The sequence below is a fragment of the Pongo abelii genome, chromosome 7 (genome assembly GCF_028885655.2).
Source record: "Pongo abelii isolate AG06213 chromosome 7, NHGRI_mPonAbe1-v2.0_pri, whole genome shotgun sequence".
Taxonomy (NCBI): Eukaryota; Metazoa; Chordata; class Mammalia; order Primates; family Hominidae; genus Pongo; species Pongo abelii.
The window spans coordinates 100,169,582-100,197,118 of NC_071992.2; the positions used below are offsets into that span (position 1 = coordinate 100,169,582).

Consider the following 27,537-nt stretch of genomic DNA (forward strand, 5'->3'; position numbering starts at 1 on the left):
TTGCAACAGAGCTCACTATTGGAAGGAAAATTAATGTATGTGAAATGTTTGCTGGGTATCAGAAATAACATAAGTTCCTAATACTCCAGCCTGTTCTCTTGCTCTTGCTTTGCAGTTGAAAATAAAATTTTACCAGTAGCTTAATGAAAAATTTAAAATACTAGGGTATACCAAAAATGTCATCATTTTTTAATATTAGGCCAGTGTGAGACTGCTCTCTATTTGGGAATTAGCAGTTTATCATCTCTGAGGAAATTAGTCATCCCAAAAGACAATCAAATGTTGACATTTGACATGCACAATAAACTATTGGACCCTTCATCATCATGCTCCAATGAGGCTCACCAGTCAATAAGCCCTGCCCACATGTACATCTACAGACTCATCCACACACCCACCCACACACATATGCCCAAACACACCCCCACCCCCTCCACACACACACACACACACTCACAAAGCTGACAGCCAGGTTTTTGATGCCTTGCCCTGAAATATAACCTAATCAACAAGGAAAGAATCACCAGACATTTGAGGAAATACTCTAACATGGAAGAAAATCCCAGAGAAAATCAGATTTCCACAGAAATAGGGGAAATATAGAGAGTACAAAACTAAACAAAAATACTAAAAAACTCATAATTAATGCCCCTAGAAATAGGAAAATGTATCTACATTTAAAAGTATTACTTAAAAGAATATGTGAAGAACAAGAAAAATCTTCTTAGAAATTAAAAACCTTATAGCAGAAACAAAAAATTTAATAACAGTTTGAAATATGAACTTAAAAGATCAAAAAGATAAACAGATAGAAAATAGTAAAGAAAAGGTTTTTAAACAATCAGACCCTTGCTCCAGGGGTTCAATATCAAGCTAATAGTGTTTTCACAAAGAGAAAACTTAGAGGACAACATTATTCAATCAGAATACAAGAAAATATCCTAAAACTGAAAGATACGAGTTTTCCAATAAAATATGCTTAGCACAATAAATGAAAGATGACCCAAACTAAAACAGTTTACTGTATATAAAACCTTAAATGTCTAAATAGAGGAATAAAAGCCACATACAAAGACAGAGTGAGAATAACATCAAATTTTTCAAGATTAGAACGTGCAGACAATAGAAGAATGCCTTTAAATGTCTTTTGATCACATGAATAGGCTTATTGTAATATGGAATGCTCAAGATTAGTGCCAGTAAAGTATCTAATTCTGACTTCAACTTTTAAAATAATTAAAATCAATAAAATCAAAACAGGATAGTTACCAGAATAATAGTGCCATTATAACCACATTAAAAAGAAAAGCTTCCATCAAAATTTTACGGTATGACAAATCCAGTACAATATATTTTATTAAATATCGCATTCCAGTCAATTTTGTAATATTCCATTTTTTGATGAAAATGTTATTCAGAAGAGAGGCTTCAGATAAAAAGAAAAATTGAAGTAGAAATACATACTTTGAGATTTCCCAATTTTACCATTAAAAAGTACCTTAGATGTCCTGCAATAATTGTTCATAGGTATCTTTAACAAATGAATAATTATTAATATATTTCACAGATAAGCCACTTGGTACTTTTTATTGACATAGAACTATATAAACTTTTAGTAAAACATTTAAATTGTTTTACTTTGAATCTCCTCACATTTTGTAAGTTAGTTTTCATTTCTTCTGCTTCTTTAAAAGGCGTGGCCAGGTTGTTTGTCCATAATAGGATCAACAAATGTTGGACTGCACTATATTTGTATAATAACTAATTTATCCAACTTAATATGTGGGAAATTATACCTCTCTGCGTATTTAGATATGTTTATTTGAAACAAAAATAATTAATTTTATGCATGTGATAAGAAACAGCCTATTAAATGTATACCTTTTTAAAAATAAGCAGCACAGATAGCAGATACAGAACTCTTTACTGTCAGTACTCTTGACTCCCAAGAAATGAAGCCACACTCTAGAAAAATGCAATGCAAGAAAAGATTCAAGTTATCCCTTTGGGTAAAAATCATCCCCTTAATAATATTCATTTGTAATCTAAATTCACAGCATATCCCATCAGCCCAAGGTAATCTTCTAAAATGTCATTATACTTGCAGTATTATAATTTTTTTTCAGGCCAGTATTTATGGAGGTCACTGGGCTACGGCAACAAAACATTTGAACTCCAGGGAGAGTATAGCTTTGTAGCATTAGCTCCTTTGATAATTGTCTTTCTAAAAAGATTTTTACTTTAGAAAATTCTGACATATGTAGTTTTCTTCAGATCCAATGTATCCAAATGTTTTGTAAAAACCAACATTTTGTGGTAGACATTCAAGGGTAATCTTATAACAGTTCAGTTTCTTGCTTAGCAAAGTACAAGTTGATAACAATTTGCCAAGCTGTCTTCCTCTGCATTCATTACTAACAACATCTACTCTTTCTCTCTTAGCACAGGAAAGGATGAATTTATGTTCTATTATCAGAGTTGCCATGGCAACACTGTCACTGAGTCACATCTTCCACAACTGTAACATGATGAACCCCAGATTTCTTTGTATGCTCAAAACACTTTATACATTATCAAGGTTGACAACTCCAGTGGCGGTTCGCTGACCCACTACCTTAAAAAAAAAACCCTAGGTTAGTTGTATTAGTCCATTTTCATACTGCTATGAAGAAACACCCGAGACTGGGTAATTTATAAAGAGAAAGAGTTTTAATGGACTCACAGTTCCATGTGGCTGGGGAGGCCTCACAATCATGGCAGAAGGTGAAGGAGGAACATGGCATATCTTATGTGGTGGCAGGCGAGAGAGCATGTGCAGGGGAACTGTCCTTTATAAAGCCATCAGATCTCATGGGACTTATTCACTATCGTGGGAATAGTACAGGACAAAACCCACTCCCATGATTCAGTTACCTCCCACTGGCTCCCTACCATGACATGCAGGGATTATGGGAGCTACAACTCAAGATGAGATTTAGGTGGAGACACAGCCAAACCATATCATCAGTAGACAAAGAGGCCTTAAACCAAGCCTTCTGCGAGATGTGTTGGTGAAATAACTGGAGCATATATAGCTGTATTCTGATTCCAGTCCACTTCTTTAAGTAGACTTGGGTCAAACAGGAGTTTCATGAGGTTTCATCTTTCCAGTAAGTCTGCCTGATAAACCTGAGGCAGGCCCACCATGGCCCCCAGGACACCAGGTCCCACTCTCACTTCCCAACCCCCAGCCCCTCCTCAGTGCCTTTAAAATTTTGAAGGAAGATTATTTCCAGCCGGAAGACCTAGACAATCAATCAAACCAAACACACTGTCAATCAAGTACGAAGACTTTTAAAAGATACAGGTGACTCTTGTTATTTGTGGAAGTTATATTCTGTAAAGTCACAGCAAACACTGAGTTAGCAAATACTGAACCATTGCTCCTAGCAGAAATATCGGACTAGATTCCTGTGAGCCTCTGGTCACAACATTTTTGCCAAGCAATCAATACATAAACTTGCTGTTTGTGTGTTTCTGTTTAAAGACTCCATGTCTTTAATGTATGTTATATCAATATGTGATGTTGATTCATTAACATCAAACTCACAGCCAGCAGCACAACTCATGCCTGAAGGAAGCTCATCTAAAGAAGCTCACATATTTTCTCTATAAGACACATCACAGCTTTTCAGCACTATACTGGGGGGGGGGGGTGCATTTTAAGCTGCAAAATCACCAAGAAAAAGCACAAAAACGTGAAAAATGAGGCACTAAATAAATCATAACATAGATGCTTATTTACAGTATGAACTGAAACAAAGAGGCAGTGTCACCTCATTGGACCTCATCTAGGAACATGTAACTCAAAATGTTTACCCTCTATGCATGTTTCTGAATGATCATAAAAACCCTGCGAGTATTAATTAGGAGGTCACAAACAAATTTTGCAAAGTTGCAAATATAGAATCCATGAATAATGAGAATCAACTGTATTTTCAGAAATATAATTATTCACAAGCTATTTCTAAGAAATCTAAAGGTTGTTTCACCAAAATTATCGAACTAACAAAAAAAATGGTGGGGTTGTCTAACACAAAAGGGAAGGAAGTCCCCAAGGTGGCTGGTGAAGAGAAGTACCAAGATGACAGCTTTGTAGCAGACCCAAAGAGAACCAGTCTGGGTTGCAGCAGGACAATGGAATGCTCCAGGAAGAATGAAAAAAGTAGACCATTATAAGTGCCAAGTAAACAATGATTGTACAAGAAGGAAATATAATCATTGCACAGTATGTTCCTCAGCTGTAAATAATATTTATGTGGTTATATCAATATAAACATTGAATATTGACCTAACCAAACAAAAAAGAATTAATGAGGAAAAAAAAATGGAAGTTGGCAAACAAATTCTTCAGAACAAGTGAACAGAGCAATATTTTGAGGGCTCTTCAAAGAGGACTCACTTTTGAGTATAAGGTTTTTTTCTAGAAACTAAAGAATATTTGATAAAATGTTTTCTTAATAATATTCAGAAGGAAAGTACCTCTAAGAAACATTTATAGATTATAATAAGAAGAGATTAATTTGGAAAATATCAGTTAACTAAGACACCAGATTCAACACAATGCCCCATTTGAAGCAGTAAATTAAAGATTTGATATTACAGAGGAAAAGAAGGTCAATAAATGATATTAAGGAAAATTAACAAATATTCCATGAGAAAAATAGAGGAAAAGTGGCAAAAATCAGAACAAAAGAAAAAATGCGACGAAACACCATTGAGTTTAATCTGTAAATAATAGCCATTGCCAAAGATGACAATTTTATAGAACATGAGTCAATAATAAAAAGTAAAATATATAATTCATTTATTTTTCTAAATGAAGCATTTAGAATTTGAAATGTAAAGAAATCTATAGGAATCCATAAATTTAAAAAGAGACTAACTTTAAGACAAAAGATAAAATCGAACTCATTTTTCTCTGTGATGTGATGCTGTGAAGATAATCGTGGAGAATTTTTGCAGGAAAGGATAGTTAACACAAGAACTCTGTGTTCAGCTACGTCATTTTTTATGTGTGAAGATGCCAGAAAGACATCAACAGAAAATTATGGTGTATCATGTACCAATCCCAGATAAAATTCTAGAAGGGTAGTCACTCACCTGGTTTTGTCTATCCTGAACAGCAGCATCTTAAGGATCAACCTGTTTTACAAACATATGTTTAACAAATATTTAGTCATGTTCTTTAACTGGGAACTTTATGGAAGGGATAAAGTGATTCACTGAAAATGACTATGTAGAAAAATAATCAGGGAGGGGGAAAATTTGACATTTAAAAAATACAGCTGGTAAAATAGTGATGAGATTTTTTAAAAATTTTGAATAATAGTAAGAGGAGGGAGACTATCTCTTCTACAAATTCATGATTTAGGGATAAAAATTGACATTAATCAGTGGGGAAAAAAATAGAAACCATAACAATAAGTCATGTTCACACAAAAAGATCATAATTGACAAAGAGTGCAAATCAGTTCTTTTTTGCTTCTATAATATTTGTATGAAATACTGATTTTGGATAGTATGTGTCCAGTGCAGTGTGAGCTTGTAACAAAAAGACAATAGAGGACATGTATAAATAGCTAGATATTTTGGGAAAATGGGCAGTGCAGAAAATCAAGTGCATGTGCCTAGCGGAGTGACAATGTTTAGTATAAAAAGATTTGCTAAAATCTTCAATATTTTAAAATAATAATGGTGATAGCCAGTGATGGTGAACATTTTTTCATGTGTTTTTTGGCTGCATAAATGTCTTCTTTTGAGAAGTGTCTGTTCATGTCCTTTGCCCACTTTTCGATGGGGTTGTTTGTTTTTTTCTTGTAAATTTGTTGGAGTTCATTGTAGATTGTGGATATTAGCCCTTTGTCAGATGAGTAGGTTGCGAAAATTTTCTCCCATTTTGTAGGTTGCCTGTTCACTCTGATGGTAGTTTCTTTTACTGTGCAGAAGGTCTTTAGTTTAATGAGATCCCATTTGTCAATTTTGGCTTTTGTTGCCATTGCTTTTGGTGTTTTAGACATGAAGTCCTTGCCCATGCCTATGTCCTGAATGGTAATGCCTAGGTTTTCTTCCAGGGTTTTTATGGTTTTAGGTCTAACGTTTAAGTCTCTAATCCATCTCGAATTAATTTTTGTATAAGGTGTAAGGAAGGGATCCAGTTTCAGCTTTCTACATATGGCTAGCCAGTTTTCCCAGCACCATTTAGGGAATCATTTCCCCACTGCTTGTTTTTCTCAGGTTTGTCAAAGATCAGATAGTTGTAGATATGTGGCATTATTTCTGAGGGCTCTATTCTGTTCTATTGATCTATATCTCTGTTTTGGTACCAGTACCATGATGTTTTGGTTACTATAGCCTTGTAGTATGGTTTGAAGTCGGGTAGCGTGATGCCTCCAGCTTTGTTCTTTTGGCTTAGGATTGACTTGGTGATGCAGGCTCTTTTTTGGTTCCATATGAACTTTAAAGTAGTTTTTTCCAATTCTGTGAAGAAAGTCATTGGTAGCTTGATGGGGATGGCATTGAATCTATAAATTACCTTGGGCAGTATGGCCATTTTCACGATATTGATTCTTTGCAAATCAAAACCACAATGAGATACCATCTCACACCAGTTAGAATGGCAATCATTAAAAAGTCAGGAAACAACAGGTGCTGGAGAGGATGTGGAGAAATAGGAACACTTTTACACTGTTGCTGGGACTGTAAACTAGTTCAACCATTGTGGAAGTCAGTGTGGCGATTCCTCAGGGATCTAGAACTAGAAATACCACTTGACCCAGCCATCCCATTACTGGGTATATACCCAAAGAACTATAAATCATGCTGCTATAAAGACACATGCACACGTATGTTTATTGCGGCGCTATTCACAATAGCAAAGACTTGGAACCAACCCAAATGTCCAACAACGATAGACTGGATTAAGAAAATGTGGCACATATACACCATGGAATACTATGCAACCATAAAAAATGATGAGTTCATGTCCTTTGTAGGGACATAGATGAAATTGGAAATCATCATTCTCAGTAAACTATTGCAAGAACAAAAAACCAAACACCGCATGTTCTCACTCATAGGTGGGAATTGAACAGTGAGAACACATGGACACAGGAAAGGGGACATCACACTCTGGGGACTGTTGTGAGGTGTGGGGAGGGGGAAGGGATAGCATTAGGAGATATACCTAATGCTAAATGACGAGTTAATGGGTGCAGCACACCATCATGGCACATGTATACATATGTAACTAACCTGCACATTGTGCACTTGTACCCTAAAAGTTAAAGTAGAATAATAATAAAATAAAATAAAATAAATAATAATGGTGATAAAAAGCTGTGCTCTCATTTTAATTTGAATACTTTTACTGTTTTATGCTGAATTAATATTCCCCACTTGTTTTTGCTACAGTCTATTGTGTTTAAGTAGTTTTCTTATTACTATTTTACTTCAAATATATTATAAGAAATGCCTCTTAAATTTTATCAAATGTCTCTTTAGTATTTACAGACAAAATCTGTAATCTCTTTTAATTTGTTTTTCTTCCAGATTATGTTGATAGATTTCCAGACCTGAAACTGATATTAATGACCTCTTTCTGGTTTACTTTGGCTTATAGGTTGCTCTTTTTCTAATGAGATTAGGTCTGAGTTCTTTTCTTTTTCATCTTTTTTCTTTAAGAATGAAGGCATCTAAAGCTGTAGATTTTTCTGAGTCAAGTATTCACTGTGTCTCACAGGTTTTGGAAAAAGCATTCTTTTTATTTACTTCTTTCTAGAGAATATGAAGTGCAATTTTTCTTTTTTGACTTCGCATCAGTTTGGTTGGGGAGAGTCAAAGAAACTGAACTAGTACTAAGGGAAAGTGAGCCATATTTAGGGTACCAGCTTTTGAAAATCTGTAGGTGGATATCTAAATGTTACATTTTAACAATGGAACTTAATTTTAATGAAATTATGAAACTTTAACTTGAAAAATATCGCAGAACTATATAATGCTATAATGCATTAATCCTCTTCTCTAAAAAGAATCCCCAACAAATAGTTTTCAGGCTCTTGTGGCGTATGTATCTGTGTGTTATACTACAACATACAATGTTGTGTCATGGTATTTTCCATTTTACAATTCTATTCTTTTTTAAAACATACTAGAAGCTCGAGGTATTTGGTATTCATTATCTTATTTCTTTGTTAAATTTAGCAGTAACATTCTTCCTTATAATTACTACCCTTTAATACTTATTCTGCCTTCTGCGGACACAATGAAGAAATTCAATTTCTTCCACTCGACAGGCTTTCAAATATTTAAAGTTAGGCACCTTTCTTCCCAAAGGCTGTCTTCTCTAGCCCAAACATCCTTATTTAATTCAATTATTTTTTATATAGGGTCACTGTCTTGAGACTTTTTGCCATTCTAATTTCCTTCATCTATATGGATCCTAGTTGGTCAAAATTATTCTAAAAGTGCACTGACACATACTAAACTAAATATTTCCAGTGATGGCTCAAAATGAAAGTCCAATGGAATTATTACCCTTTTTTTATAGACACTAAAAATCATTTAATGCCAATTAAGATTTCATTATCTGGCCGGGTGCGGTGGCTCATGCCTGTAATCCCAGCACTTTGGGAGGCCAAGGCGGGTAGATCATTTGAGGTCAGGAGTTTGAAACCAAGCCTGGCCAACATGATGAAACCCTGTCTCTACTAAAAATACAAAAATTAGCCAGGCGTAGTGGCACACACCTGTAGTCCCAGCTACTCAGGAGGCTGAGGCAGGAGAATCGCTTGAACCCAGGAGGCGGAGGTTGCAGTGAACTGAGATTGTGCCATTGCACTCACTCCAGCCTGGGTCACAGAGCACGACTTCATCTCAAAAAAAAAAAAAAAAAAAAAAAAAAAAGAAAGATTTCATTATCTTTGTGGCTTAATATTGAGATTGCAATTGACAAAAACACTCAAGTATTTCTTACAGCAATATCTGGGAAGCCATAGACAAGGCAGTCTATGCTATGAACTTTGATTATATTGATGCCTTGGTTCTCTCATATATAAAGTCAAGATAATATTAATACTAACTCATAGAATTTTGAAGACAATGAAATTATTTGATATATGTAAAGCATTTAGAATAGTGGCTGATAAATGTTAAGCCTTCAGTAAATGTTAACTGTTAACATGATTATAATTATTATCGTCTGTTTTGACATCATTCTCCAACATTTTTAAAAGCTAGTCTCCACCCTAAAGAGCTTGTGTAGTTGATACATTTGCCCTTGAAGGAAAACTTTGAAAAAATCATTTTAATTCAATATGTTAAATCATAAAAATATCAACTGCATGAACTATGAAAAACATTTACTTGTAAATGAACAAGTGTACTCTTCGACTACGTGTCACGTGGTTATTCTCAACAAACATGGAATACAAAAACACAAAACATGTAAAATACAACCCAGCCTAAACTGGGTTGTGTCAGTCAGGATCTGCAAAAGAATATTGGAATAGAAAGTGCTTGGAACAGCTACTACCTCTGTGGCTGAAGGAGAGTACTCAAGGGAAAAATGAAGTTGAAGAGAGCCTCTCTCCCCAGGGTTGAGATGCAAATCTCACTGGAGAAGATGTGTTTGCAGCTGACTGGAGGTCAGAGAAGTCTATGAGGATGTTAGTGGACTGGAGGTGATGAGTAGGAAACCTCTGCTGAGATGCCCATGGTTATCACTGGGCCTCTGACAAGCTGCTGGTAGCTGTGCCAGAGAATAAGAAGAAAAGCACCTGGAAAAAGAAGCTCCTTCTTCTTCTTCCATGCCTTGCCGTTTTCCTCCAGCACCCTGTACTGCCAAACTTTAACACTGTGTCAGCAGGCAAAGGAGGAAGTCCAGCTCCATTATTACAAAGCAAGCGCAAAAAAAGGGTAGATTTAGAGCTGACCAGCAATAAATTGATAGAAGGAAGAAAGATCTAACCCAATATAGCAATTGTAATGCTCTAAACATTCTAATATCAATATTCAGGTATTTGAAAATTCTAATGAAAACACTTTACTTTTCTACAGAAAGTAAATACTATAGCAGAAAGTTCCACAAATGTGTAACATTCAATTTAAAAAAATATCTTTGGGTGACTAAAACACCTTGCCTTTTCAGAGCTTATGATCTAGTGAGATAGACTCATAAACAGTCAAATACAATATAATACATTTAGATAGAAGTGTGCTTAAGAAGCTGTAAGAATGAGACCTGAACATTAATGACTACATTGAACAGTTAAAACAAAGAGATGGATCATACTCTACAGGATTTTGACATGAGTCGTCCTGGAATATTTTACCCTGAAAACTTCAGTGTCAAGAAATTCAGTTAAATTAGATTAAGTTCAAAGAAGAGAGACGGTGATGATTAATGGAAGGGAAAGACTGGCTTGTGAGGGGAAAGGCTAACAAAAATAAATCTATACAGATTAGCTAAGTGACAAGAGAAGCAGAGAGCTGACAAGCATGAGTTGGATGTAAATTCAAAAAAGCTATAATCAAAGAATAGCACAGAAAGTGGAATTTAGTCTAATTCAACAAACTTTATAATGGGGGAAGATGTGGAGCTTGATTTAGGCCTTTAAGAATGAACATATTGGGCAGGCACGGTGGCTCACGCCTGTAATCCCAGCACTTTGGCAGGCCGAGGTGAGCGGATCACCTGAGGTCAAGAGTTCGAGACCAGCCTCACCATGGAGAAACCCTGTCTCTACTAAAAAAAAAAAAATACAAAATTAGCTGGGCGTGGTGGTGCATGCCTGTAATCCCAGCTACTCGGGAGGCTGAGGCAGGAGAATTGCTTGAACCTGGGAGGCGGAGGTTGCGATGAGCCAAGATCATGCCATTGCACTCCAGCCTGGGCAACAAGAGCAAAACTCCATCTGAAAAAAAAAAAAAAAAAGAAATGGACATACTTCCAGCAGAAAGAATATACCACATATGTTGATGGATGGAGAGTGTAACAGGAAACCTTTTGTTGAGCCATCAGTTGAGCTAATGCAAAAGATTGTGTCAAGATACAAGAATGTCTCTGCCTGAGAGCAAGGAGATTTTTTTTTTTTTTTTTTTTGCACCAGAGTAGAGCCAGACAGAGCGTAGGTGCTGAGAAATGCTGATGGATTAAAAGAGTAATTGAATGAATAGTGAAAGAATGTCAGAGAAAGGAGCTACATTTTGGAGAGTCCTGAATGTTGAAGAGATCTGTATGTTACCTTGTAAGCCATGGGGACTAATTGAAGGGTTTTATGCTGTTGCTGTTATTTTTATTTAAGTATGCTTCCTAAAAGACACAGTAGAGAGAAAAGTAACAACATACCCCATTCAAAGTGATAATTCCAAAATCAGAAACCCTGTGTTACTAGCCAAAAGAAAGAAAAATAATAGGTTTTTTTCTTCCTCCTTTTCTCATTTCCAAAATTTACTCTTCCTACATTCTGTCACTGGTCTATCAATTAAAGTAATCATCCTTTAAATGTGTGAGACAGTAAACTTGACTCACAGCAAGCAAAGAATGAGAACTTTCTTAAGTTAGGTGGATTATTTTAATCTTTAGAACTTCTTAGCCATTTTCTCTTCCTCAGGTGACAGGTCCTGATTCATCAGTAGCAAGGAACTCTATGAAGCTATCATAAGTATTTAGGTCCCGTTAGGTTTCTCCTCACTTTCTCCCCCATTACAAAGGTCCTTGAAAATAAATTGAATATTTTATCAATGAAACTTAGACTAAGTAGCTTATTTCACTGTTTTCGAATTTCATATATATGTGTGCATATGTATTGGTGACATACACCAAAGTAAATGTACAAATTTATATATATTCCCTAAAGTGAAATGAACAGATTTTTGTTCACAATATTATATTGGCAAAGTTTATAAATTTATTTAACTTTAGATACTCTGACAGCTAGAAACCTACACCAACATTTTATGATGAATTAGAAGCAGGATCCTGTAGATACATCTAAGGATACTTCTGATGTCACCTTATCCACGGGGAAGTAAGCTCTGGAAATTCAGCCAGTTAGTTGAATTATATCCTGCATTATTTTTACATTATATCTTCTGCATTCAAACTTCTAGAACTAACCATGAGTATTCTGAAGAATAGCTGTGCCAAAGAGAGAGAATAATCTCCATAAAACATATTGTCCATACTTCTTCCACATTTTTCTACCACCAGATTTCTTGATCATCTAGAAAGACCTACCCTTTGAATATTCACTTGTCAAGTCCCTACTCTTTGCAAGGTCCAGTTCAAATGCCAGCTCTTTCATGAAGCCATGTTTGATCCTTGTGTCTCACTCACCACATCCTATTTCCCCTGCTTATAAGCTCTCATAGAAGTTCTTATTTCAGATTGACAGTTATCAAATTCTGCCTCAACTTACGGTCATCTGTGTATTTGTCTAATCTCTTATACTTAGATTGAAATTCCTTGAGGTTAGAAGTCATGTTTTACTGAGAATGTTATTCACAACTCCTAGTATTGCACCTGACTTACAAATAAGAACTCAATAATTGATTATTCAATTTAATATAGGAAGCCAGTTATAGCAATTGAGAAGGCTCTAGTAGTAGTTATTTTTGGCAAGATGTTTGCTAAGAACACATTAAAATGTTTCCTACTTGTGCTAGGGAATTTATTAATATTCTTAAGATTATATTTTAATGAAATTCGGTGAGGGAAAATAAAAAGAAATACCTTGGGTATTAGCCTACTCATATGAAACTGGCTTTATGAATTCAAAGGGATTAGATAAAATTGATTACATATATTGTAAAACCCAATGAGTTGTGATTCTTCTATAAATGAAAAAGTTTAAATGAAATTTCAGGAAAGTTACTTGGTCCTCATTTAATCTTCAGTAATAAAAGAAACAGTGTGGATGTATGGCTCTAAGCAATTACTTTAGCAATTCTGATTCCCCATTACATCTTGAGAGAATGTGAATGTGAATGATTAAGGAAACACTGAGAAGTAGGATCAAATTAGTAAAGGTGTACTGGATTTTTAAATAAACAATATGAAATATTTGTTTGCACTAAACATTCAAAACCATCATTTCATTTTTCTAGAAGGTCAAATACCTGCCATAAGCCAATGGTTATGCTTCCAAGTAATAGAAACCTCAGCATTTCCTTGGTTGAGTTTCATCCTAGACAGTCCCTAAACTTCTAATTTATTATCATTTTTGTTTTCAGTTACCTAAGAACAAAATTGTCATACTAAACTATTAAAGTGAGAGTGGCAAAAGTTCTTCTCTTAAAAGCCAAAATAGATCATCCCATAAGGATCACAGTACCACTCTCAGTTTATGAGGGAGAAAAGGGATGTGGGGCAGGGATTTTTCTTAACTGAAAAACCAACTCTTCTTAGCAATACAGTTCTAGGATACATAAAATTTTTTTAAAAACTGAATATGACTCCTCACAATGCTATCTTTTGGTGGGTGATTTCAAATAGAGGTTCACTCAGAAAGAAAAAGGGGATTTTTATGAAAGAGATAGAAACAGGAAAGAGAGAAAAGGATCCCCTCCCCCACAAAAAAGGACTGAGGAGGGTGGCAAGAACACTGGGGAAACAATAGCTAGCGTGAATCAGACTTGCCCTGGTGTGATCTTTGAATCTCTTTGAATCTCTTTCTCTTTCTTGGAAATCCAGCTTGATTTTATAGCTTATGACCTGAGCCAACTACTGCCATGACATTTCTGCTAAAAGCCCAAACCATTAAGACAAAAGCAGTCTTGACATGATTACCAAGACAGGTCTGTTTGTGCATTTCATTTTATTTTTAACTTTGACAGATAAAATTGAGTTTACGATGGCAGGCAGTGGAACTTGAGAATCAAACAATTCAGAATACTTAGCTATAACTGGTTCTTGTAAATACATCTTAGCCGTCAAGATTAAACAAAAAATAAGCAGGCTGGACAAGATAATTTAAGCAGCAACTGAAAAAAATAAAAATGAATTTTCTTTTCTTGTGTACTTTTAAATTTCCAGAAGGCTTTTAAATTATCGAAGTATTTACTGAAGGTATAAGACGCGTAAGTGGAAATCATTACTGTCATCTATATTAATAACGCCTTTATAATTGATGAGTGTGTCATATTTTCTTCTTGCAATTAAACTCTGCTGTCTGAGATTACAGCATAAAAAAGAGTCTCCGAAAAAAATTATAAAAACAATTTGGGGGTGGGGGGTGGAGCCAAGATGGCCAAATAGGAACAGCTCTAGTCTACAGCTCCCAGCATGAGCAACGCAGAAGACGGGTGATTTCTGCATTTCCACCTGAGGTACCGGGTTCCTCTCACTGGGGAGTGTCGGAAAGTGGGTGCAGGACAGTGGGTGCAGTGCACTGAGTGTGAGCCGAAGCAGGGTGAGGCATCACCTCCCCCGGGAAGTGCAAGGGTCAGGGAATTCCCTTTCCTAATCAAAGAAAGGGGTGACAGAGGGCACTTGGAAAATCGGGTCACTCCCACCCTAATACTGCACTTTTCCAATGGTCTTAGCAAACGGCACACCAGGAGATTATATCCTGCACCTGGCTCGGAGGGTCCTAAGCCCATGGAGCCTTGCTCATTGCTAGCACAGCAGTCTGAGATCAAACTGCAAGGGGGCAGCGAAGCTGGGCGAGGGGAGCCCACCATTGCCCAGGCTTCAGTAGGTAAACAAAGCAGCCAGGAAGCTCGAACTGGGTGGAGCCCACCACAGCTCAAGGAGGCCTGCCTGCCTCTGTAGACTCCACATCTGGGGGCAAGGCACAGACAAACAAGAGGCAGCAGAATCATCTGCAGACTTAAATGTCCCTGTCTGACAGCTTTGAAGAGAGCAGTGGTTCTCCCAGCATGCAGCTGGACATCTGAGAACGGAAAGACTGCCTCCTCAGGTGGGTCCCTGACCCCTGAGTAGCCTAACTGGGAGGCACTCCCCAGTAGGGGCAGACTGACACCTCACATGGCCTGGTACTCCTCTGAGACAAAACTTCCAGAGGAACGATCAGGCAGCAATACTTGCTGCTCACCAATATCTGCTGTTCTGCAGCCACCACTGCTGATACCCAGGCAAACAGGGTCTGGAGTGGACCTCCAGCAAACTCCAACAGACCTGCAGCTGAGGGTCCTGACTGTTAGAAGGAAAACAAACAAACAGAAAGGACATCCACACCAAAACCCCATCTGTACGTCACCATCATCAAAGACCAAAGATAGATAAAACCACAAAGATGGGGAAAAAACAGAACAGAAAAACTGGAAACTCTAAAAATCAGAGCACCTCTCCTCCTCCAAAGGAATGCAGCTCCTCACCAGCAACGGAACAAAGCTGGACAGAGAATGACTTTGACGAGTTGAAAGAATAAGGCTTCAGACGATCAAACTACTCTGAGCTAAAGGAGGAAGTTTGAACCCATGGCAAAGAAGTTAAAAACCTTGAAAAAAAATGAGAAAAATGGCTAACTAGAATAACCAATGCAGAGAAGTCCTTAAAGGACCTGATGGAGCTGAAAACCAAGGCACGAGAATTACGTGACAAATGTACAAGCCTCAGTAGCCGATTCGATCAACCGGAAGAAAGGGTATCAGTGATGGAAGATCAAATGAATGAAATGAAGCGAGAAGAGAAGTTCAGAGAAAAAAGAAAAAAAGAAATGAACAAAGCCTCCAAGTAATATGGGACAATGTGAAAAGACCAAATCTATGCCTCATTGGTGTACCTGAAAGTGACGGGGAGAATGGAACCAAGTTGGAAAACACTCTGCAGGATATTATCCAGGAGAACTTCCCCAATCTAGCAAGGCAGGCCAACATTAAGATTCAGGAAATACAGAGAACGCCACAAAGATACTCCTCAAGAAGAGCAACTCCAAGACACATAATTGTCAGATTCACCAAAGTTGAAATGCAGGAAAAAATGTTAGAAATAGAAATACCATTTGACCCAGCCATCCCATTACTGGGTATATACCCAAAGAACTATAAATCATGCTGCTGTAAAGACACATGCACACGTATGTTTATTGCAGCACTATTCACAGTAGCAAAGACTTGGAACCAACCCAAACGTCCAACAATGATAGACTGGATTAAGAGAATGTGGCACATATACACCATGGAATACTATGCAGCCATCAAAAATGACGAGTTCATGTCCTTTGTAGGGACATGGATGAAGCTGGAAACCTTCATTCTCAGCAAACTATCGCAAGGACAAAAAACCAAACACCGCATGTTCTCACTCATAGGTGGGAATTGAACAATGAGAACACATGGATACAGGAAGGGGAACATCACACACCAGGGCCTGTTGTGGGGTAGGGGGAGGGGAGAGGGATAGCATTAGGAGATATACCTAATGTAAAATGACGAGTTAATGGGTGCAGCACACCAACATGGCACATGTATACGTATGTAACTAACCTGCACGTTGTGCACAAGTACCCTAAAACTTAAAGTATAATAAAAAAATTTAAAAAATAAAAAATTTAGTCACATATTTCCTTTGTGAGCTTATTTGGTTACATCTGAAAATACTGAGAACTTTTATTCCATGAAAATGATTGTCCCCTCAATCAATAGCTATTGAATTCATCAAATATGTCTAGCACCGTTTCTGCTACACAGTAAATACTCAAATATATTTATTGGAATTAGCAACCATTCCCTTTTCTTTGCATCCTCTCCATCTGTTGTTTTTTGATTTTTTAACAAAAGCCATTCTGAGGGGTGTGAGATTGTGGTTTTGATTTGTATTTATCTAATGATTAGTGACGATGACCATTTATTCATATGTTTGTTGTCAGCTTGTCTTCTTTTAAGAAGTGTCTGTTCATGTCTTTTGCCTTCTTTTTAATAGGGTGGGTTTTTTGCTTGAAGATTTATTTAAGTTTCTTACAGATTCTGGATATTAGACCTTTGTCAGATGCACAGTTTGTGAATATTTTCCCCCATTCTGCAGGCTGTTTACTTCCTTCATAGTTTTGCTGTGCAGAAGTTCTTGAGTTTAATTAGGTCCGACTTGTCAATTTTTGATTTTGTTGCAATAGCTTTTGAAAATGTAGCCAATATCAAAAAGGGGATTTCCTAGGTTTTCTTTTAAGATTTTCATATTTTGAGGTGTTACATTTAAATATTCAATGCATCTTGAGTCAGTTTTTGTATATGGTGAAAGGTTGGGGTCTAGCTTTATTCTTCTGCATATCAGCCAGCTATGATGGCACTATTGACTAGGGAGTCCTTTCCTTATTGCTTAGTTTTGTTGAATTTTTCAGAGATTAGATGGCTGTAGGTGTATGGCTTTATTTCTGGGTTCCCTATCCTGTTCCTTTAGTCTATTGTCTATTTTTGTACCAGGACCATGCTCTTTGGTTACTGTAGCCTCGTAGTATAGTTTGAAGTAGGATAATGTGATGCCTCTTGCTTTGTTCTTTTTGCTTAGGATTGCTTTGGCTATTCAGGCTCTTTTGTTGTTGTTGTTGTTCCTTATGAATTTTCAATAGTTTCTTCCAGTTCTTTAAAAAATGATGTTGGTAGTTTTATAGGGATAGCATTACATCTGTAAATTGCATGGGATAGTATGGCCATTTTAATGATGCTGATTCTTCCAATCCATGAACAAGGAGTGTTTTTCTATATTTTATGTTGTGATTTCTTTGAGCAGTGTTTTGTAGTTCTCCTTGTAGAGATCTTTCACCTCCTTGGTTAAATCAATTCCTGGGTATTTTATTTTTGTTTGTGGCTACTGTGAATGGGATTGCATTCTTGATTTGGCTCTCACTTTAAATGTTATTGGTATATAGAAATGCTACCGATTTTTGTGTATTATTTTTCTTTGCCAGATTTTGGTGTTAGGATGATGCTGACTTCATAGAGTGAGTTAGAGAGAAGTCTCTCCTCCTTAATTTTTTTGGAATAGTTTCAGTTGGATTGGTAACAACTCTTCTTCATTTGTCTGGTAGAATTCAGCTGTGAATACATCTGATCATGAGCTTTTATTGGTTGGTAGATTTTGTATTACAGATCCCATTTCAGAACTTGTTACTGGTCTGTTCAGGTTTTCAGTTTCTTCCTGGCTCAATTATGAGAGGTTGTGTTTCAAGGAATTTATCCATTTTCTCTAGATTTCCTATTTTGTGTACATAGCGGTGTTCATAATAGTTTCTGAGGATCTTTTGCATTTCTGTGGGATTGATTATAATGTTATCTGTGTCACTGATCTTGTTTATTTATTTAGAGAGCCAACTTTTGGTTTTATTGATCTTTTGTGTAGATTTTCGCATCTTGGTTTCATTCAGTTCTGCTCCACTTTTGGCTATTTTTTTCTTCTGCTAACTTTGGGGTTAATTTGCTCTTGTTTTTCTAATTCCCCCATATACTGTATTGGACTGTTAATTTGGGAGTTTTCTAATTTCTTCGTCTACCAGTTTAGTGGAAAGTCTTGGGAGATGGGCACCTGCGGCCATGTCTTGCTGCCACTGCCCCCCACACAAAATCCCTTGGGCTCTGCCCAGACTGGAGCTCCACCTCTGCCTATTTTCTGAGCAGATTCCCCTGCCAGTTCAAATGTCTGTGGGGATCATGGCATCTCTTATAGCTAGGATCCCAGAGGTCTGTGGCAAAAGTGGGTTGCCCCACAGTCACTTCACTCAGCCTTCCTTAATAGCCATTCAGGGCTGGGAATTAGTCCTGGCACTTGGCATCCCCATGCAGGGTCCCCAGCTTCCTCCATCTTCAGCCTCAGTTACTGTGTCACCTCTCTGTTGACTCTCAGTGTTTTCTCTCAAAAGATCTGCTTTAAGTATGTAGGTTTAGTCCACATTTTGGCGTCTCTTGGTGAGACAGGCGCTTTCTAGCTGCATCTAGTTAGCCCTCTTGTTCTGATCTCCTGAGGTGACATTTACACCTTAGGGTTTGATGGTAGCCAATAGGTTGGCTTTAGCATCCCTCAACTCAATGTCACAGTTGTTATCTATACTATTAGAATAAACTAAAGCAAAAACCATTATTATTTTAATAATCCATGACTGCCAGACAAAAGTGGCGATTTCCCTCTTACACTTTAGGCAGTGGTCTCATTGTCCCCTTGGTTTGCATAGATGGATACAGCATTGCTCTAGCCATACAATGCTCAGTCTTCCATCCGGATGCTCAAATGGAGTAAGTTCTTACTTTATATTTCAGCACCTGAACCCAAACACCATGTGTTCCATTTGACAGACCTGGAGGCAGGCTTTACCTTCATGGATTAGGTCTGCTCTTAGATCAGGATTTTTCACCCTCTATGTAAGAGCGTGAGGAGCTATAAATAAATTTATCCTCAAAGCCAAAATAACAAGCCCCTCTTAATAAGGTTATTTCAGTTAACATAAGAATAGTTACAAAGTAAAGGTCTGCTAAATTTATCTGGAAATATAAAATTATTCCTCTGTTATATAGTAGTTTCTCAAAACTTTAAACATAGAATTACCATATGACCGAGCAATTCCACTTCTAGGTGTATACCTAAAAGAGATGAAATCAGGGAATCAGACACTTTTGCACCAGTGCTCAAAGAAACACTATTCATAATGGCCAAGATGTGGAAACAGCCAAGTGTCTATCAATAGATGAATGGGTAAAGAAAAAGTGATATGTATGTCAGTATACATATATATCTGTAGGGGTGATATAGATAATATTTACATATATTTTAATAATATTCTATTGGGGTAATACTTTTAAATATTTTGTGTTTGTGTGTGTGTGTATATATGTGTGTACATATATATGTGTGTGTATATATGTGTGTGTGTGTGTATATATATGTTATACATATATATGTATATATCTCATCCCAATGGAATATTGTTCATCCTTAAAAAGGAATGAAATTCTGATACATACTACATGGATAAATTTTGAAAATATTATGCTAAGTAAAATAAGCCAAACACAAAAGAACAAATATTGTATGACTATATGATTGTATGATTTGTATTTGTATTAATGACAGAGGCTGGAGAGGCAGGAATGGGAAGTTATTGTTTAATGAGTACAAAGTTTCTGTTTAGGTTGATGATAAGGTTATTGAAATGGGTAGTGGCAATGTTTGTACAATTTTGTGAATGTACTTAATGCCATTGAATCATAAACTTTAAAATGATTAGAATAGTAAATATGGAGTTATGTATGTTTTGCCACAATGAAAAGAAAATGAGTAAGTAAACTTTTTTTTTTAAATTACTCCCCTGTGGTACAGTTACTCCATTCATCATCACATTAAGACTTCTTCCAGGTTGGGGAGTGTTGCGAGGTGTTGTGAAAATGACCCCACTTGTGAAATCAGAAAACTTTCCCTTAAATCTCAGCTCTGTCACCTAGTAGGAATGCAAATTTGAGCAAGTCACTTAGGTCTATTGCACCTTAGTTTCTTCAGGTTATGCTGTCCAACAGAGTTGTTTTGATGCCTGTAATTGAAATGCATATAAAGTGCTTTGGAAATTCAAACAAGGCAAGTGGATGGAGGTGACTTTTTAAAATATATTCCTTTAGGGAGCTTAGTCGTAATACTGTTATCACTGAAATGCATTTACTAATTCATATTTAAATATACTAAAATATTAAGGTATTGTTGGTAAGACAGCCACAGTTATATTTCTAGTCTTTCTCTATTTAAAGTATTGAATCCATAGTTTTAGAATTAAAAAATGCTGAATTTCCAAGGAACCATATTTCTATTCAGCATTTCTATTCACCATTTCTATAATGAATGGGTTATTAAACCTTTCCATTTATCTTATTTCAATACCTTTTGTTCATTATGTAGCCTCATTGTACATACCTTAGGAAGAAGGGATAATTATATTACCTCAGAAAGAAGGGACAACTATATGATATCTTGTCTGAGATGAAAAACTATGGTCTTCATTCATACCTAAGTTTTTTTTTTTTTTTTTTGGGGGGGGACGGAGTCTCGCTCTGTGTCGCCCAGGCTGGGGTGCAGTGGCGCGATCTCGGCGCACTGCAAGCTCCGCCTCCCAGGTTCACGCCATTCTCCTGCCTCAGCCTCGCGTGTAGCTGGGACTACAGGCGCCCGAAAAGTTTTAACGTATTTATTTTGCTACCTGTTCTGATCTTCATTCCAAACCACACCATTATCAGTCTCTACATTGTCAAACATGTAATAATAATTTGGCATGACATTATATCAAATTGGACATTATCTTGGAAGGTCCTTTGGATGCATAATTATATTGAAAGATAAATATTTTAAAAGTAACACATTTTATGCTATAACATCATAAGTTAATAGTAAAATTAATGTCATTGAAACAAATGCCAACTAATTTTTTTGTTTCCCTCTTTAGCGGTTATGTCTTTGACTATGATTACTACAGAGATGATTTCTACAATCGGTATGTGAATTTTTCATCCTTGTTTTCCTATGACTTAAATTATCTTTTAACCATTTTGTACATTTTATTCATGGGTGCTCTTAATTATGGTATTTAAAACAATATTATTATAGTTAAAAATAAAATACTAAATCCCAACAAAATATACATATTTTTATATTTTCATTATACTTACTTGAATACAGTGGATCTTGGAATTTTAGGACTTTGGAGGTGCTCAAACCTAAGATTTGGTGTCTAAGATTTAGATAAAATCCTAAAGATTTAATTAACTAATATTATCTGCCAAGTCATTTGTTGATTTAGAATCCTTCAAGATCAAGAGTTTGAAAACTCAGAAAAATAACTCCAACCTTCTAAAGTACATAATAAAACATGGAAAATGCTATATTGGGTAGAGTCTGTAAAATTTACAGATCGTTCCTGCTTTGCAGGACAGGAGGAGGCTATAAAGGTGATGATGCAAGACGAAACCATCCAATGAGGAAAAAACAGGATTGTCTCATGATCTTAAACATGTTTGTCAAAACATTAACAACTTTTATTCTCTTCTCTATAAACTAATAGGAAACTATAGTAAAGCTAATTGTTATTTAGTATACTATAATTTAAAACAATAAAAATATTAAGAATTAAGGTGTTTTAGTTCTTTGTAAAGAACACTTATCAAAAGCAGTTGAAACAGTGCATGCCTTCTCATTTCCTAACTCAGGACAGCATATGGAGTAGGCATCTGTTTTATCCCTTGCTGGATATTCCTTTCTAAGGTTGAATGAGCTTTGACAGTCTATCAATGTTGTGAACTATCTCTGAGAGTTCTTTCAATGTGTGATTCTCTTGTCAGGGTCACTTCCCCTCCATAGCTTTATATGTTTCATCACATCACATCCACTTTCCTCACTTATGTCGATAAGTTTGCCTTTACTAAATTCCTCTGACTCCATACCTAGAGTCTCTTGAGTGGAGGAGTATCAATATCCCTATAGTGAGCTATTTCTTCTATAATTTCATTTACATTTGAGTTTCACATCTAGTGTTATCACTCTTCGATTCTTTGCTGCATTTTCATCTTTGTTGATCAATTCTTTCTTTTGATTATTCAATTTTGCAAAATGCCACGTTTTATCATTGAGAGATAAGGAAGCATTACAATTAATGATCTGAAACAAGTGAGTGAAGTGAACAATCAATGAACAGCAAAAAAAATCATTGACAGACTTTGAAAGATGGAATGTGATTAGTGATCATTGTTATTATCATGCACATTTATTATTTATGCATTTATTTGTGGAAAAGCTAGAAGCAAAGTTTGGACTTTATTACTTACCATTTATATGTTGTAGTAACTAAAATTTGTGTTGTCGGAGAACTGCTATTATTTAACTAATATCAGTAACTGAAATTTATGCATATCAGAGACGAGGACCAACTATACATAGATAGATTATTGGATTAAAAAACTGAGGTAAATATATTTTAAGCCTTTAATTATGAGTGAGTATTATGCAAACAACAAAAAAACCGTTAGGTACTGTATAAAAATGCAAACTTAGAAAAAAGTTTTCAATAGATGTTTTAAAGAGGAAGAAACTGTGATCCTTGAAAGGGTCTTATTCTCTCTGCTCCAGCCTCTAGGGCCTTTTGTAAGTTCCACAAGAATTCCATGTTTCTTCCTGCCTCAGGTCCTTTCTCTATGTTGTTCCATCTCCTCATACCTCCCTCCACTACCTGCTTCACTTGACTCCTCATCTTTCAGATCTCAGCACGAACATCCCTCAACAGATTAAATTAGGTTCCTCTGTTCTTCTCGCTCAGCACCCAGCACTGTTACTTCACAGCACCTCTCCTAATTTCTATTGCTATATTTCTTTCTGCAGTGTTTGATTCATGTCTGTCTTCCTTCCCCCACCTGAACAATGTTCAGTTTTGCTTATCTTTGTATCCTTGGGGACTATCAGTAAACCTCACACATAGTGGATACTCTGTATTATTAATTCATCTCCGTAGATTTAGAGACACAGTCATTTTCCCAAGGTCACCCAGCTAATTAGTGACAGAACTATGATCATAATCTAGGCATCCAATTTAGATTCAATAACCAACTATGTGAATATGCACAATGGGGAGGGCAATATCAGCCTATGGAGCTATGCCGATTCCTACTTGGGAATCAGACCCACAACTGTAACTTCATTGCTGCTATGCTCAAACTACTGAATTAAGCAACTTATTTCACTAGTTATCCTTTCTGACAAAAAATAATTTTTAAAAATTATTTTCTCAAAGCATTTTATAATTTCTATAAAATATATTTTAAATATTAAGAAGCTTATCATAACTTATTCTAAAAGTGATGCAAACATCTGGCAGCATTAAAATAATCCCATTTACTATTAAGGAAGGATATCTAGACTGTTTATACTATTTGAAAATGTTAGTTTTTGACAAGTTTAAAGACATTTTCTACTATAGCTTCTTTTTCACTTGCTACGACTAAAGTTTTCAATTAATATACATTGTCTTATACTCTGTCTATATAAAACCATTTTAGCATCTTTTATTTCCTATCATGTGACTTCCTTATACATTTAAAGAATTTCCACCTAACATGGAGTTTTACTCTACACGGTAGGAGACCCAAGTTCTGGTTGTTACCGGAAAGGGGTCCCAATTCAGACCCCAAGAGAGGGTTCTTGGGTCTTGCAAGAAATAATTCAGGGCGAGTCCACAGCACAAAACAAAAGCAAGTTTATTAAGAAAGAAAGGTGGTGAAACTATAGCTACTCCGTAGACAGAGTAGAGTATTCCCAGTATTCCCAAAAGTAAGAGGAAGAACACGCCTGCCCTAGGTACAATGCTTGTTTATACATAGGACAACAACAACAACAAAAACCATGGAGAGGTGTGCTCTACTACAAGGGTTTGTGATAAAGGATTAATTTTTCTAATTACTGTATTTTGCAAGAATCGATATGACTATCTTTAAAGCAAAATTAGGAATGCTTTTGTTCTCAAGATATGGAGATATCAAGACATTCCTGGGCCTGGGTCTGTTTAGTAAACATTATTAATCTGTTCTCTTAACCATAAACATCTAGAAGCTAGGAATAAATACCTAACCTCCTGGGAATGCAGCCCAGCAAGTCCCAGCCTCATTCTTCCTAGCCCTCACTCAAGATGGAGTCGCTCTGGTTTGAATGCCTCTGACATGGTAACTAGCCTTGTAACTTTAGGCAAGTCAGGTTTTCAGTTTTCTCATCTTTAAAAGGAAGCCAGGATTTGCATTTTACTGTTTAGAAATGTTAGCTGAATAAAATCATTAGATTAGATAGGTGATGGATGGATGGAGATAGATCGATAGATAGATAGATAATCAATAGATCCACCTTACTTGCCAAAGAACAAGAACCTTAAATAGTCAAATAATTAGAGAGGCTGTAGCTTTCAGGTGACTCTCTACTATACAAGAACTTAGCTACAGTACGAACAATTTTCAAAATCATTTATTTGTTTTGTGTACAATCTGTTTGGCATGTAAGTGTGAAATAGATCAGTATGGTTGTATTGTTAACAGACTGTCTGAGCAGTCTGTGCTCTCATTAGTTTATTTTCCATTTTTGGCACTTGGCTAAGAAAGACATAAGCATCTGCCACTAGTGGATATACTCAAGAGTTCCCTATAAACATAGAATACCATGAAATAAAAACAGAATGGAGAGGCTGGACAAGATACACAGCTTACAGAGTCACTACTAATTCACAGTCATTTCTCATCAGTTACAGTCTTCTTGCATTTGTGTGTTTTTTTCTCTCTCTTTTAGTAGAGGTGCAAACTTGGGCAAGTTAGTTAATATCACAAAATCTGTTATGTCCTCTGGTAGGTGAGCATGAAATTAATTCCTAACTCATGAAATCATTCTAAGAATTAAATGAGGTAACATAATGATCAGCATTATGCCTGGTATTTTTTAGTGCTTAATCAATATTAGCTAGTATTAACAGTTAACAGTAACCATTAACAATAATGGGGCCAGACGCGGTGGCTCACGCCTGATCCTAGCACTTTGGGAGGCCGAGGCACACGGATCACCTGCAGTGGGGAGTTTGAGACCAGCCTGGCCAACATGGTGAAACCCCGTCTCTACTAAAAATACAAAAATTAGCCAGGTGTGGTGGTGGGCGCCTGTAATCCCAGTTACTCGGGAGGCTGAGGCAGGAGAATTGCTTGAACTCAGGAGGCGGAGTTTGCAGTGAGCCGAGATCGTGCCACTGCCCTCCAGCCTGGGGACAGAGCGAAACTCCATCTTAAAAAAAAAAAAAAAAAGAAAAAAAAAAATAATGGTAGATGTATTTCTCATATTGACACTCATACAGCAGTGTCCATATAACTGAGAAACAAACTGGTTGGTCAGTTTTTCTTCCATAATAGCTTATTTGGGACATCTCTGGATTATTCTGTTTTCCCAGTTTTCCCTCTCCTATGCCCCCAAAGCATTCCAGCTGCAGCTGATCACACTTGCCTGCAGAGAGCGCTCAGCTGTTTCTGTTAACCCCATGCTGCTTGTTTAGGTCATGAAAACAGAAATTACACTACTTATATATAACAGGGCTAATTGCATATAGAAACTCGTTAACTCGGTATTAAAGAACTGAAAACGCAAAAAGACAACACTGTGATATACTGGAGTTAGCGACTGCAGGAAGCTGCTACCACCTCTAGGGCTGGAGAAACAAAGGAAGATTTGGGATCTCAGAAATTGCTGTAGAAAAAGAGCCTACCAGAGCTGAACTATGCATAGGAGATTCTGTTCAGATGGTGCTGCTGTGTCTGAGTCCACAAGGAGAACCTGTGGTGCTGACACCCAAATCTCTGAGACGGGAATATGGGCTGACAGGTGCTGGGGTCTTTGAGGGAGCGTGGAGTGGCTGTTCTCCAAGTGTTGCAAAATTACTCAGACTGGATTCTGCTGCTGCTACTGGAATGAATTGTTGCCAAGATGAAGAAACTAGATTGGGGTAATGCTGAAAAGAGCAGGAAGCCAAAACACAAATAAAAAGCAAAACAAGGAGCAGCTCGCTTTTTCTTGCTCCAGCCTTGCAGTCTCTTTCTTAGGTCCTTTATTGGCTGAGCCCAGCAGGGAGCTAGCTGCCCAACCCCAACCCCAACCCTAACCCTCACCTCCGGAAGTGTGGTTTTCAGAGTTCCAAACCCATCTGTGGCTAGGGGTAGGTCTGAAACCAAGAAACAATAGCTTAATAACTGACGTATGTCCACATTATATTGTCATACTATTTCTGCCAGGTTTGGAGACTCTAATGTGATTGAGGGTTTCCAACCCTTAGAGAGTTTTGGCTTAGAAAACTTCTTTACACAACGTTCCACCTTACTGTGATTCATTGACCTGTCTATTCATGGTTTCAGGGATCATGAAGAGTATCATTAAAGAGTAGATGGGTGGTTATTCTAAATTCTTATCTTTTCTCTTTTACACAAAGCATTGTCCAATAATTTACAGCACTGAATGGCATTTTCTTTTAAAGGTCCATGTATGATGACTCTAAATGTAGGACACTGTATGTTAATACATTAAACATAAGTATTTATACGCTAACAAATAAAGTAAAAGGAGATGTATACCTAAAATTATATTTAATCTCCCTAGGGAAAGTTTTTAACTTCTGCAATGTTGGCTGTCTAAATCCAACCTCTTTTTTCAATAATATTAGGAAGAGTACTGATCAGTTTATAATTTCCAGTGATAAGGAGACTTTTATTAACAGAGAAAAACAAATGCCATAGGTGTTTTACCTCTATGTAAAACACGTATACATTTTAAATGATCCAAAATAGGCATTGTTCAATTCTGGAACCATTTTGACTTTGTGTTAATTGATCCAAGAAACTACTAGATTTGCAGTTAATGCAAGAACACTAAGTCAAGTTACAGTTGTTTCAGATAGTTGATTAGAGAGCACAATATATATTCATGAATATTGGAAAACATATTAACAAGAAACAATGTTTTGTTATGCAAATTTGAACTATCCTCTGGTAGTATGGTATTCCATTTGAAAT

At 36.5% G+C, this 27,537-nt stretch overlaps 1 protein-coding gene and 1 pseudogene across 8 annotated transcripts in view; one reads left to right on the forward strand and one right to left on the reverse strand.

Annotated features, from left to right (window-relative positions):
* The window catches only part of RALYL (RALY RNA binding protein like), a 717,288-nt gene that overhangs the window by 624,419 nt on the left and 65,332 nt on the right, over nt 1-27,537 (forward strand). For all 8 annotated transcript variants that reach the window (XM_024251522.3, XM_024251539.3, XM_054561801.2 and 5 more), the window contains one exon: nt 21,414-21,461. In XM_024251522.3, the coding sequence (XP_024107290.1) occupies nt 21,414-21,461 (48 nt within the window). The remainder of the gene's footprint in view (nt 1-21,413; nt 21,462-27,537) is intronic.
* Nucleotides 2,177-3,142, reverse strand: LOC100433657 (glucosamine 6-phosphate N-acetyltransferase-like; annotated as a pseudogene).